This window comes from Aulonocara stuartgranti, assembly GCF_965226115.1.
Source record: "Aulonocara stuartgranti genome assembly, chromosome: 10".
Lineage (NCBI taxonomy): Eukaryota > Metazoa > Chordata > Actinopteri > Cichliformes > Cichlidae > Aulonocara > Aulonocara stuartgranti.
In genome coordinates this window covers 34,006,720-34,020,835 of record NC_138946.1, presented here as the reverse complement: position 1 = coordinate 34,020,835, position 14,116 = coordinate 34,006,720, and the positions used below count along the sequence as shown (strand labels likewise).

Below are 14,116 nucleotides of genomic sequence, written 5' to 3'. Positions count from 1 at the left end.
GACAGGTTGTTGGAGAATAGTTCAAATCTTTCTGTGGATTTATTGTCATTGTAAGATTATGCAGCAGCCATGTGCTCAGTTGTTGGGCCTTTACTAAATGTGTTTGACTTGACTTTCTTGGAGTCGGTTAAACTCCATTCTTACTAGGGTTATATATTTGTTTATAGAGGAGTTGCTTAAAATTTGACCTATTTTGGAACAGTACATGCTCGATATATTATTGCATTGGTTGCAAACAGGGTTTGGGGCTTCTTGTGGTAAAGAAAAATGTAAAGATTTTCAAAATATTTTTAAGCCTGTTAAATATTTTTGTTACGCAGAGTAGTGACAGCATATCCAAAAATGGATGAAAGAAACTGAAACATTATTAAGATTATATAGTGTTTCCAACTTTTGGCCAGAATGGCCTCTCCCTCTCCAAGGGACTAAGTGAATAAGTACCATCATATGGGGTGTTAATTATATTTTTATCTAGTTAGTTCTCATTCCCAGGATATGATTTGCTTAAACTTGAGTTATCTGTCCTTCTCTGAAGTTCAGTTGTTGTCACTGTGATTAAAACTGATAATTTCCTGTACTGTGATCTCAGTTCCTGTTGCAACCTCACATTGAAGGTATTGGAGTCAGTCTATTTATGACATAAATCGAGGTCATGAGTGTCTGTAAACCTTGGCTAATGTGCTTTTTTTCCCCAGTAGATAAAAATGCAATCTGCATCTGCTCAATTTTCGGATCAGCGAAAAAAGACAAAAATTGAACATTTACTTATTTACTTATTGAAGTATTTTTTTGCCTGTTAAAAACATTCAACTCTAGACTCATTCCATGCAATTATTAAAAAACAAATTATGGTACAATATAGGGCTTTGTATCTACCACTCAATTCAATTCAATTTTATTTATAAAGCACCAAATCACAACAACAGTCGCCTCAAGGCGCTTTATATTGTAAGGTAGACCCTACAATAATACATACCGCTCATTATATCGCACTCTGCTGTGATATGAGCTGTCACGGTCACGTAGCTTTCCGTTGTCCCGGAGGTCCACCCATTTGTAGTAGTTAGGGCAACAGAATATGCCTGGGACATTTCAGCCATAACTTAAATCTTTTTCTGATCATACATGCTTGGAATGATCTTGCCACTAAAGTGGACACGCAACGAGATATCATAGCGTGGCTCGAGCACGTTCATCATAGTTTAAACCCCTTGTTTTGCACAAAGGAATACGGCCTCCCGTCTGCAGCTAAACACCCCAATAGCTTTTGTAATAGCTTTAGCCCGGTCGGATTGGGCAGCAAAGGGCTGCTTAAATACTGCAAACTCCTCTGCTCCTCCACTCACTCCACTTCGCTAGCGCTGACCATAACTATTGCTTGACAGACCCACCACGCCACCATACACATATTTTTTTTTTTCTTCTTTTTTGAATCTTCGGATCACATGCGTGCCGAACCGTGGTGTGGGATCGGTTCGGATTACGGATCAACCGTGATCCGTTGCACCACTACAGGGCACATGGCCAGGTATCTTCCTTAGCTTATATAGCATAGCAGTTTTGGTCAGTAAAGGAAAAAATGATTGATCGTGGAAAAAAATAACTAGAACATTATAATCTGTCATTGAATAAAATAAGGCTGGGCTTGAGCTAATGGTTTGTAAAGAGATGAATAATGGTAATAGTGTAATCATAATTCACAATGTCTCTTGCTGGCATTTTGTTGCTGCCATTGCAAGTGCTTGCTGAACTACCGTATTTTTCGGATTATAAGGCGCACTGTCGACAAACGGGTCGGTTTTCATAGATAAGGCGCACCAGTATATGTTGTTCCAGTGTCTTTCTAATTTTTGCTATGTAACTTTGCACTGTCCACTTTTTGCTGTAACAAAACAAATTTCCCACGTGTGGGACTAATAAAGGTTATCTTATCTTACATTAATGACTAACCTCATATTGTGGCTGGATTATCTCAGTTGTTCTCCCCTACAGAAGTTTGGTCCGTTTACAGCAATTTTCCATGCGATTGCATTTGTCAAAAAAACATCGGGAACTTTTATCAAGTGGAAAAAAGTTAGCGTTCAGGTTCACTGTGTTATGCTTTGTTATGCTAACATAGCTGTGTCACTAGCGATCACTAGCACAGCATTATATACCATCTAGCCCTACTTCAGTAACCCTACAAACATCACTATTGTGTACTTTTCTGTCTTCATTCATGTTGGTAGTGATAGCAGCCAGATTGCTACATTACATTGTTTTCATGTAATCTGCATGAAAACAAGCGCTCACTCTTCCTGCTCAACAAATGACAAGGGCGGAGCCTTATACCACGTGATACAGAAGCTGTGCCGTGTGATGCTAAAATTAGCAGGGAAAAACAACGGAGAGCACGTCAGGGATGACGAGAAAGTGACAGGAGAAAATCCGTCCCGGTCAACCACCCAAACATCAATAACGGGAACCTTATACAGCGCTTCCCTTTACCCGTCGAACTCCCGCAGGCACAAAGAAATTACGGAGGCTTTCACTTATCACCTGACCAAAGATATGGCTCCCATCAACACTGTGCAAAACGAGGGATTTAGGAAAATGATCAACACCCTAGACAAACGCTACACAGTGCCGTCCCGCAACTACTTTTCTATTGTTGCACTACCTGCTCTATACACGCAGCGTCGAGCAACGGTGGAGACGGAATTTCGTTCGAGGTCAGTAAACACAGCCAGAATTCATAGATAAGGCGCACCAGATTATAAGGCGCTCTGCCGATTTTTGAGAAAATTAAAGGATTTTAAGTGTGCCTTATAGTGTGAAAAATATGGTAGTCTCTGCTACATCAGCATTTACGTGCTCTAGGTGATCGATTCTGTAATTATCTTTCTTAAATGTGTTTATTTTTTCCGTCTTCTTCTTCATTAAAAAAGTGTTTTACCAGGTGCTTTGCCTACCCTTCGTAGTTGTATGCATTCCTTATTCTCTTTGTCCACACTTTCTAAATACAGATTAGTTTGATTTTCACTCTTGCTTCATGCAAGTCTCTCGGAGGCTCTTCCTTTGTTATCCTATCATTGATCAACTGTGGAGGGCAGCACAAACAAATTTTTAATTTCGATTATGATTTTGGCATATCAGAATTAAAAGAACATGATCATACAATATTTAAAATGCATGCTCATCATATTGGCATATCCTATTCAAAGAGTACTGTCTGTTTGCAGAGCAACAGAACTAATCTAACTAACCTTTACCCTGAAAACACACGACAGTCTGCGGTATAGTTAATGCGTAAAGACCAAGAAAAACAACGTTTTATGTGAATCGTTCAAATTGTCAACTTGGATATCAGTAAAAATGAGCTTGTGCAGTGTGTCAGTGCAGCACAGTGTAAATGTGAAATCAGTGGTCTGTTATTTAATTTTGCTAAGTTTCAGTACAAAGATTTATACAAAGCAATGTTCTGTTTACATCAGAGTGCAGAGAATTCAACAAATGAATAATAATGACTTTACTATTGAACAACGTCACTTTGGACATAATTGTGTGGCTCTAGTTGGTTGGTTGATGTGTTAACAGCTATGCAGAGCAGTGCTAGACTGAATGGTTAAATGATTTTCCACATTGTTTGTAGCTCCTTTGGGCTGACCTGCTTTCAGCCAAATTCCTGCTCAGTGATGTTGCAGCAGTGTTAACCCACAGTAGTGTTTTACTCTAAGGTTTCCATAGCAAAACAGTCTCTCAAACTGTGGTGTGGTCAATCAGTCTGCGTTTGCTTTTCTTTATTCCGTGCAAGAGGGGTAGCATTCATTGTGATAAGGCCATGCTGGTCTTTCCTGTTTTAGAAATGCTTTTCATGTGTGAATGAAAGGGCTTCCTGCTGATCCAAGAATAGATGAGAGGGAAGCGAAACGCATAAATCTGTTTAGAAATATTGTGTAATAATAGCTTCTTCTTGTGTTTTAAAATGTAGAAATACATCTGTTTGAATTAAAGTGCACTCATTTGAAGGCAAACTAGTAGTTCATTCACACAGCAGCTGCATGGGATGTTGCCATAACTGAATAGAGAGTGCTTGGTTATGCTGACCATCTATTTAAATTAATTTAAGCTATGTAGTATCTCTTGCTGTGTTTTCATGAAACAAACTGTTGCTAGATATTAGTGAAAGCTGATGTGTTCAGGGTCAGAAGGATTCTCCACATAGGCCGTTTCCCTTTGTCCGGTGTTTGAATAAATGTTGTCTTAGTAAACAAGGCTTCCATACTGGACAATGGCAACGATAAGAGGCATGGAAGCTGCAGTGACGTTACTGTATGATGTCACCTCTCCACTGTTCAAAAAAAATGTTCAGATCAGTTTTCAGTTCTTTCCTCATAGCTTGTAGTAAGACTTGTTCTGTACAGTTGTTTGCACTGTCATTGAGAGGGAACCAGGTTACACACTGTGTGGTTGGGGCAGGGTTGTGGAGAGGGTGTGTCCTGTCATTGATAAAAGGTCTCTTTCGTTGAGCAGTTTTCAGAACTGTGAGTGTGTTTGCTGATTAGAATTGAACTAGGCAAAATTTTTAGAAGGGGGTCACATTTTTATCTCAAGACTCTTAAAAATGAACATTTGCCAACAAAGATGGGAGTGATCCAATATGCTTTAACCCCCCCCCCCCCTCCTCCAACATAAAACATTTCAGGACTACAAGTGAATGTGTAAAATTTTATGGCTGGTTAATTTAAGCAGGCAGTAATAGATTGTGCACCTTTAACACACAGATTAAGATTTATTAAGCGTCATTATAAGTATAGTAACAGCTGTCTACTGAAAAGACAAAAGATATTTATGTCATTTGCACCCACGGATTTATTTTGAATAAAATGAGAAAGCATTGTAACATTTCTGAGGCCATTTTTCCTGAAAGCAAAGCATTATACAACCATTACCAGCTTTATTCACATTACTGCAATAGGATATATGTTTATTTTTTGTAAATGATTGCTGCGCATGATATAGCAGTTATGTCTGATCAAAGATGCAAATACTTGGCCATAAATAAAAATGTATATACACGGTAACGGTCTTGGGTTTAAACACAAAACCATGTTCTAAATAGTTGTGATTATTCAGCAGTTGTACAACTGTGGTATATTACTCATTGACAGCCAAAAATTGGAGGAAGTTGCAACAGCAAAACATGGTGCATGGGATGGTTTTTGTAGTTTCATTTCCTTTAAATTTACGTTATACCAGTGTTGGCTGCATGTGGTTGATAATTGCCTTTTTCTTATTTTTCATGTTGAGTATTATTCGTATAGTTAAGCAATGAAAACTGCTTCTTCTTGATACTCTTGCTCAGAGCTGGCTTTGCCCATTGCTCCTCTGACTGTCCTCAGCAAGCACTGCTGTGTCAGGGTTTGTGTAAGGCAGGCAGGATACCCTGTTTCCAGCCTTTGTCAGTAAGCAGATCTGCAGAACTTGCTGGTGTTACATGCGGCAAATTGTTTCACACACAGCCTGAGGCTTTATTTTTATGCAGGTTAATTTTTTCACGTGTCCTGTCTCTCTCTTCATGGAACACCTACAAGTAATTGAAGCTAAAGCTAAGGCATGCTCTAATGTACTTGAGTTTCCCTCAGGGATTCAAATTGGTGTTAATTTAGGTAAAACTTGGACAAAATAAAGCACCAGTGGTTGTCTATATGACGTGACAGAATCCTCTTCATGCACTGATATTGGTATATATTGTGTTGGCAAACCAGCTCCTGTGAAACATAATAATTTCTGAGATGTCAGACTGTGAATAGTTCCTGTTAGTCAGACTAAAGAGACACTTGAGTGTTATGTAATGATGTTGCAGTTTCCTCTTTGGCCCATACTTTGAGAACTTGGCTGTGCATTAGCTCTCCACCCAGGCCAGGCAATAACTGTTACATCCAGTACAAAACTACATGTGTCCAAAGAACTGCTGCCTAGCTCCAGTATGGCAAACTCATCCGCTCTCTGTGGTAGTGCACAGTAGCTGAGTTTAAAGTCCCAACATTCTTAGTGGACCCTGTTGTTTGGTCAACTCCTGGCATTAATTTGACTATAGATTTGTCAAAGGCTTAGGTTGAAATTGTGACAGGAACAATGTGACGTATTGTTTCCCAAGATGATCTTCATATTTACCTAACGAACCTTTTGCTGCCCAGTTCTGTTCAGGCTCACATGGTTCTGCTTTTTTCCCCTTGTTTCTTTTAGCTCCAAAACTTAGGGATCAATCCGGCCAACATAGGCTTCAGCACCCTAACCATGGAGTCTGATAAGTTCATCTGTGTGCGTGAGAAGGTGGGTGAGCAGACTCAGGTGGTGATCATCGACTTGGCCGACCCCAACACACCTATCCGCAGGCCCATCTCAGCTGACAGCGCCATCATGAATCCAGCCAGCAAGGTCATTGCACTTAAAGGTATGGCAGTCTATTTACATTTCAAAGGCTGCATGTCTCTGAGTGCAGTGCATTACCACAGAGAGAGGGAAATGTGTTAAATCCTGTGTGTTAAATATCAGGGTTTAACACAAACGTTAACTAACCACTTGTAAGGGACTTACAGCATTTCATTAGGACATGTTTTTCTTCTATATAGCAACATGTTATCCATTTAAAATTTTAAGAATATTATGAATTATTTTCACTTATTTATGTCCATACACATCCAGCTACTTTAGTTTTCCATTGTGGATTAGTTTTTAATGGCCAACATGTATGTTTTTGTTTTTTTTCTTCCTCAAAACATTTGTCCTGTAAATACTCAGAATGGGATATTTTTTATTCTTTTTGTCCAGCATCCATGATTGCTTTGACTTTTTTGTTGTTTTTGTTTTTGTCTTCTCTTATTTTTTTTTCCTTTACTGCTTTCTTATGTGTTTGCAGACGGTGAGTTGAAATTTAACTACTTCATTGTGGAAGTAAAATCCTGTTTAAAGCAACATTTATAAGCTGAATATCCATTTGAAGCATAGAGACTACTGTAGAGTTTGTTTGCTCTTAGAGCCTCAGCACTAATGGGCTAGGTTTAAGTATTCTTTACACACATGTTTAACCAAGTTTTAGTGCATTCTTGAAATTCAGCCAATATTCTGTAAACAGGATTTAGCTTTCACAGTTTTACGGCTTGCTGGCATTTCATCATTTTTGTTTTATGTACAAGTGATTTAGAACCTGTTGCAAGTGTGATAATACTGTGGGTAAAATGATTTCATTTTAATTTGCATTTCTTGGTTTCCGTTTGAAATTCATGTCCTCTTCCATCTGTGTTATGTTGTAATTAACTTTCTTCATTTGTCTCAAAGCTATGCTTAATAATTTTTATTAATTGTTCGCTGTAATAAGAACTAAATATTACAGTTTGTTACAAGACCAGAGAGCACAGGAATTTATCTTGTAATCTGTGCGAGAAGTCTAATGCCACCTGTCATCAGCACTGACTTTACTTCACATGGTCCTAATGGGACATTACTCTGTCACGTGTAGTGCCTGATGAGGATTGAATTGGGTCACAACATAGAATGAAGAGTAATCTGTAAGGCTTGCTTGTCAGGGTGTGGAAATGATAAAATTATACTCATAAGTTTACTGTGGTAGCTTATCCAAGAGCTCAGAAACCTTGAGTATCCTCACGTGTTTAGTCCATGAGCTTACTTATGCACCTTTTTAAAGATTTTGTGAGCAAAGCAATTTTGGTTTTTTTGGGGGGGGCAAAGCTTTGTCCCTGTGTTCTCAGTGATATTATGTCACGACTTGGTCATTTCACACACATGCTGCAGCCCTGGTTTTGTTCAGGTTCATGCCTGATGGAGATGCTTGTAAGAATGTGAGTGTCTCACTCACTAAGCTTAGACAGCTGCCTGCGCCCATATCATGAAACAGGTACTTGTTTGGTGATTGCACAATGAGCATGTGGGTGTTTTGGGTCCTGCCTCTTGCTCACTCAGGTCCAGCCAATAGTCTTGTCTAAATCAAGTGAATTTCCAGTAGGGATAACATGTATGACTCAGATTTTCTCCTGTTGTGTTGCATGTGTGATGGTGCACCTGTGGACAATGTGTCAACATGAGTCCCTCCACATTGCCCACTATTCATGTGTGGAAAAAAACACACGGTATCAGTGATTTATTTATTGAGGGAACTGGTGTCCGTTTTTTAAGGCAGTTCATAAAAATGCTTAAAAAAAGCACCTTATCACAGCAAACAGGAGCTATATATGTACAGGAACAGGAAGCACAACAGTATATAGAGCGCAGCAGATGCAAACTGTTGCCTTGTATTTTTGCAGTGTAAGGCCAGTGTAGCTCTTTCTTGTTCAGTCCCATAGTGAAGATGCTTAGTTGACCTCGTCTTGTGACACAGTTTGAGCGTTAACTCCTCCATGTAACCTAAGGTTGACCACAAAACACACACGTACACACACACCGCCAGACGCTAATCATGATTGAATTTCAAATATTGCATGCTCTTTGAAATTTGGCTGCTACTGCTGCAAGTGGTCCATTTACCAATCTGCTTATTGTACTTTGGCTTAGTAATGGCAAAATAATCTTCACGGTTTGGCTGATGCATTGGTCTTCGCTTTTCTGACACAAGGTAAAAAGTGAAGAAGTCACACTGCTTCTTAGTAAAGCTTTAGCTTCTCAAATTAACCCCAACTAATAATACAGAAAATGCAGGTGAGTGAACTTTCTTCTAATTGTTTCAAATATGTTTGAAACATTCCAAATATTTATTATTTTTAGCACACTATTTAATATTCACAACACCGTACTCACTAGTCTGTGTCCTCTAATCTAGAATGACTTGTACTAAGAAAGAGGTAGGCATGTATCGAACCATTCGGTGACAGTCGGCACCTCTAATCCTTCATTAATTTTGTCACACGTGGAAAATGACCTTTCTCAATAATTGTATTCATGTTGATAATTCTTCATGCAGTCAGTGGCAGTAAGCAGAAGTGTTTTTATTGGCTTCCTACATTGATGCACCATTTGGTTTAAATTATGAATTTGTATGCACTTAAGTTCACGTCGAGCCTATCGCACCTTTTGTATTCTGGAAATAAATTCACATTAGGGCTGCTCAATTAATCGAATTTTAATCACGATTACGATCTGGGCTTTCAACGATCATTAAAAATGACTGAGCCGATTATTAGCCCCTCCCTCATTTATCCGAGACACCTTAAAGGCCGGTCCGTGAAAATATTGTCGGGCATAAACCGTCCGTGGCGCAAAAAAGGTTGGAGACCGCTGATTAAGAGGACCCGAGGGAAGCTCGGAAAGCTAAGCAGAAGTTATTTGGAGAGTGACTGCCGTTGGTTGAAAAGAGAGTTTAAAAAAAAAAAAAAAACTTCAGTGGTGTTGCACACTATTTTATATTATTTTTTAAAAGTCATTGTTAACCCTTTAAAGCCGGTCAGAGCAGCACGCTCCGTTTTGCGTAACTACTGTTAAATCCCTGTAGAACCTGAACCGTGTAAGCTAGCGCAATAATTTGTTTTGCATATGAAACCGGAGGAGTTGTACTTACATCTGATGCCATCAGCTTGTCCTCGGTCACGGTTTCGTTCCACATATAGCTTTGCAAAAATTGCATAAAAAGCGCTTGCAGGAACAAAAACATAATATTCCAGAAACACGCTTTGCCGTTCCTATCAGCTGTTCGTAACACTTCCCACAGTGAAATGATGCACCTGCTGTTTTCTTTGCAAATTTGCATCATAGGATTGTTTTTTGTTTTTCCTGCAGTATATAAAAATTGCTGTATCTCCAAAATAAAACTATGAAGACACTCAAAATAAATTTCCTGTTGTTGTAAACTATTTTTTGCAACTTTATTGTATTTAAAGTTTTGAGGGATAAACCTCTTAAATTTCTCCAAGTAGAAATATATGTAAACAAAACAAAAGCGATTTTCAATTTTTTTTGTAGTTTATTGCACTTTTTTGCAATTTATGTAATTACTATGGACTTAATGCATACATATTATTAAAATATGGGCTATAACAGTTGTATTGATGTATAGCAACTTGAAATGCTCCCACAAATGGCACTACAGCATGTAAAAAAAATAATATAAGCTCTGGTGGACTTGGTTCTATAGTAGGTCTTAAAGGGTTAAATAAATATCGTCAAATAATCGTGATCTCAATTTCAGTGAAAATAATCGTGATTATCATTTTTGCCATAATCGAGCAGCCCTAATTCACATTCTCCTTTTTTTTTTTCTCTCACTACACTTCATATGACAAAAATTGCAAAATGCAGCTTGTTCGATGTTTTTCATCTTATCAGTTGTGGCATTGTTGCTTGATGACCTCTGTGCCATCAAAACAACATTTCAAATTTCTTGTCTCTTTAAAAAAGAAATGGTGTGCTTCTTTTCCTATGGGAGGTTTTTGTGTGCGTCTCTCTGTGTGCACGGACTCGCTCTTATCGTGAGCTATAACATTCTCCTGTGGCCTGGTTCCTGCCCTGTTTCTCCCCCTTGTAGCTGCCAAAACTCTTCAGATCTTTAACATTGAGATGAAGAGCAAGATGAAGGCGCACACCATGACCGACGATGTTACCTTTTGGAAGTGGATCTCTCTTAACACAGTTGCACTTGTGACTGACAATGCCGTCTACCATTGGAGCATGGAGGGTGACTCACAGCCCGTGAAAGTCTTTGACCGGCACTCTAGCCTGGCAGGCTGCCAGATCATCAACTACCGCACTGATGCCAAGCAGAAGTGGCTCCTGCTCATCGGCATCTCAGCTCAGGTAGTTTGTTCTGCATGTGTTCTGGTTTAACAAAAAACAAAGCCAAGGTTCGTAATCTATGGTCGAAGCATGTCAGTCACAAGGAATATGCGGTCATAATTACCTTATGCATGTTTATATCTTTCATTCTGGGGGGGTTTGTTTTTTCTTTCAGCAAAATCGAGTGGTGGGAGCCATGCAGCTGTACTCTGTTGAGAGAAAAGTTTCTCAGCCCATTGAAGGCCATGCTGCCAGCTTCGCCCAGTTTAAGATAGAAGGGAATGCAGAAGAGTCAACTCTGTTCTGCTTTGCTGTCAGAGGCCAGGCTGGAGGGAAGGTGACTGGTTTTTACAAACATAATTGTGAAAAGTGATTTCTCTCGTATGGTTTTGTTACAAATGTTTTGTCCTCATCATAGTTGCACATCATTGAAGTGGGAACCCCACCAACTGGTAACCAGCCATTTCCTAAGAAAGCAGTGGATGTCTTCTTCCCTCCAGAAGCCCAGAATGACTTCCCTGTAGCCATGCAGGTATGTTTGTGTGACATCAGTAGCATGAAAGGTAGTACTAGGTTGGCAAAACTGCAGTTTATCAGTGTTTTAAAAGACCAGTTTGGCTGATGTGTGGTGATGTTTTTGTTTTTTAATTGTTCATAATTTCTTTTACTGACAAGGAAATCTCTGTTAGAATAACTTTATAGAGCGCCAAATCACAATAACAGTTGTCTCCAGGTGCTTAACCACCAGACCACTTGTCCACCAAATAGTGATGTACAACAAACATCAGCCACTATGGTTGCTAAATGTCATCTTATTTGCTGGTAGGCCCATATTTTTCATCATGGCTGGTCATCCGTGTATCTTACACACATGAAACCCACACTTTCAAAAGCAAGTCTCTGATTTCTGTAGACGTCCCTGACCTCTCACTGAACTCAGAAATACACTTTGAGTAGGTACTGTTTTGGTGATGTTTCAGATAGCAATGCACAGCTTTATGTAACATCACTAAATTGGTTTTTGACAGATAAGCTCAAAGCACAATGTGGTTTTCCTGATTACCAAATATGGCTACATCCATCTCTATGACTTGGAGACTGGCACCTGCATCTACATGAACCGCATCAGTGGAGAGACCATCTTTGTCACCGCTCCACATGAGGCCACCTCAGGCATCATTGGGGTCAACAGGAAGGGGCAGGTAAGAATGTCACGATGTGCTAATTCTAACTGCTCATGGAAATTAAAGTGATGCCTGGAGTTGCTGTCTTGTTCATGTCGAAACGGAACGTGCAACCGTATATTTTCCACTCAGTTTCCTAAAAATCTGTATATAATATATCATAACATCTTAATTTATAGTTCAATTTTACTATTTAAATCTTGTTTCATCTCTAGTCCTAGTAATATCCAGCAAATATGACGCTGGGCAACAACAAACATCAGCTGACAGCAGCATCTCTTTGTTTGTCTGTCATCAGGCAGGTTCACTTTGCCAGGAGTCATTATAAATAATCCAAGGTGTAGTGTTTCACAAACAGAAAGCAGCGACTGTTGCGTCTTACTGCTTTTCTGAAGCAGAACCAGAGAAGAGAACTGGATACAGCTAGCTGATGAATAATGATCCAGCCAGGCCACACACCACATGAATAATTGAGCGCAGAGAGGAAAGCTGATCTCAGACTGTGACAGATCTCACAGTCTGCCAGAGCAGTGTGTGTGTGTGTGTGTGTGTGTGTGTGCGTGTGTGTGTGTGTGCGTGTGTGTGTGTGTGCGCGTGTGTGTGTGTGCGCGTGTGTGTGTGTGTGCGCGTGTGTGTGTGTGCGCGTGTGTGTGTGCGCGCGTGTGTGTGTGTGTGTCACAAGCACACAGAGACAGTGATCTGAGAGAGAATAGGCCGCTGTCTGCGCCACTTACTGATTCTGGTTAACTGGGTTGGTTACCAGCAAAATTAGTAATTGGATACTGAGTAATAAATTACTCCAGTGCTATATACTTCCATCAAGTAGCCAGGTGAAAGGAAAATTGGTCTCAACTAGACTAGCAGCATAATGTTCACCGGGGGCGGTTAAATCAACATAACCATATTTTTATGGAAATGTCGGGGAGTAGAAAAACATCATTATTACCTCGTAAACATTTCAGGTGGGAAAACATTACATTATCATACAGTGCTAAGATATTGAGCTCATGAATGTAAAATCAGTGAGTGCATGAGGAGAGTATCCTGGCCTGTCAGTGACATGCATTGATTATAGGTGTAGCACTGAACTGCTGCACAGAAACCCGACAGGGGTGGAGGAGGTAACATGGAGAATTTAAATGACAGAGTACGGGTGGAAAAAGGCCCATGTCCCATCAGCGTGTGATGCAGAGTGGGAAGCACATCCTGGTGCTCTCTGTCAGTGTAGATCCTCTCGGTAGTGTCTGCCTGAAATGAGCTTTGCTATTTGTTCTTGGTGGATCTGTCTCAACTAGGTTTATCACTTGATACTTGATATTTTTTTCCTAGCATTTAGGAACAAAATGTTAGGCCACCCTGGGCTTAGTGTGCAGGCTGGTCTCCCTCATGATAGTAATTATCGGACTTTAATATCAGCCTCTACAAGCGTACTCTCCTCTGGACACATGTAGTGCGCACTGAGCAGAACACAGGATGAACACTAGGAAACCTTTTGTTAAACTCCTTTTCCTTCTTTTTTGTTTATTTTCATGTATTTACATTTCCACATTACTTCCATTTAGTCCAGTAACATTATAGTAAGTGATCCTGCTTGAGTAGTTGCCAGACTTCACACACAAGCCCTGTGTTACACTGAGCCACTAAAATAACATTTGCATTCAGCACCCATATCCCAGTGCTAGACGGAGTTTAATTTCATTGCACATACTTAAATTTAACATCTTGACTACTGATTTATTTATTTTTGGTTACCTGACAAAAGTGTATTGAATCATGCCTCTGTGGTCATAATGTATCTAAGATGAGTTAAAGTACAAAAGACTGTTTTTCCAATCAACGTTTCATTGTGTATTTGACCAAATCTGTGAATCTGTTCCACATGCCTGACATAAACTTCACAGATTGACTTTGACTTTAAAAATGTCTTTTCCTGTGGCACAGGTTCTGTCTGTCTGTGTGGAAGAGGAAAACATCATTCCCTACATCACCAACGTGCTGCAGAATCCAGATCTGGCTCTCCGCTTAGCTGTCCGCAACAACCTCACGGGAGCCGAAGAGCTGTTTGCACGCAAGTTCAACAACCTGTTTGCTGCTGGCAACTACTCCGAGGCCGCCAAGGTTGCTGCTAATGCACCAAAGGTACATTAGTGACTTCCATGGTCTTTTACTGC

General features: G+C 39.8%; 1 protein-coding gene across 1 annotated transcript in view; it reads left to right on the top strand.

Moving 5' to 3' along the window:
* cltca (clathrin, heavy chain a (Hc)) overlaps positions 1 to 14,116 on the top strand; it is a 34,701-nt gene that overhangs the window by 5,593 nt on the left and 14,992 nt on the right. The window contains exons 2-7 of the mRNA XM_082549024.1: positions 6,229 to 6,436; positions 10,514 to 10,782; positions 10,937 to 11,098; positions 11,180 to 11,293; positions 11,790 to 11,963; positions 13,887 to 14,084. Of these exons, the coding sequence (XP_082405150.1) occupies positions 6,229 to 6,436; positions 10,514 to 10,782; positions 10,937 to 11,098; positions 11,180 to 11,293; positions 11,790 to 11,963; positions 13,887 to 14,084 (1,125 nt within the window). The remainder of the gene's footprint in view (positions 1 to 6,228; positions 6,437 to 10,513; positions 10,783 to 10,936; positions 11,099 to 11,179; positions 11,294 to 11,789; positions 11,964 to 13,886; positions 14,085 to 14,116) is intronic.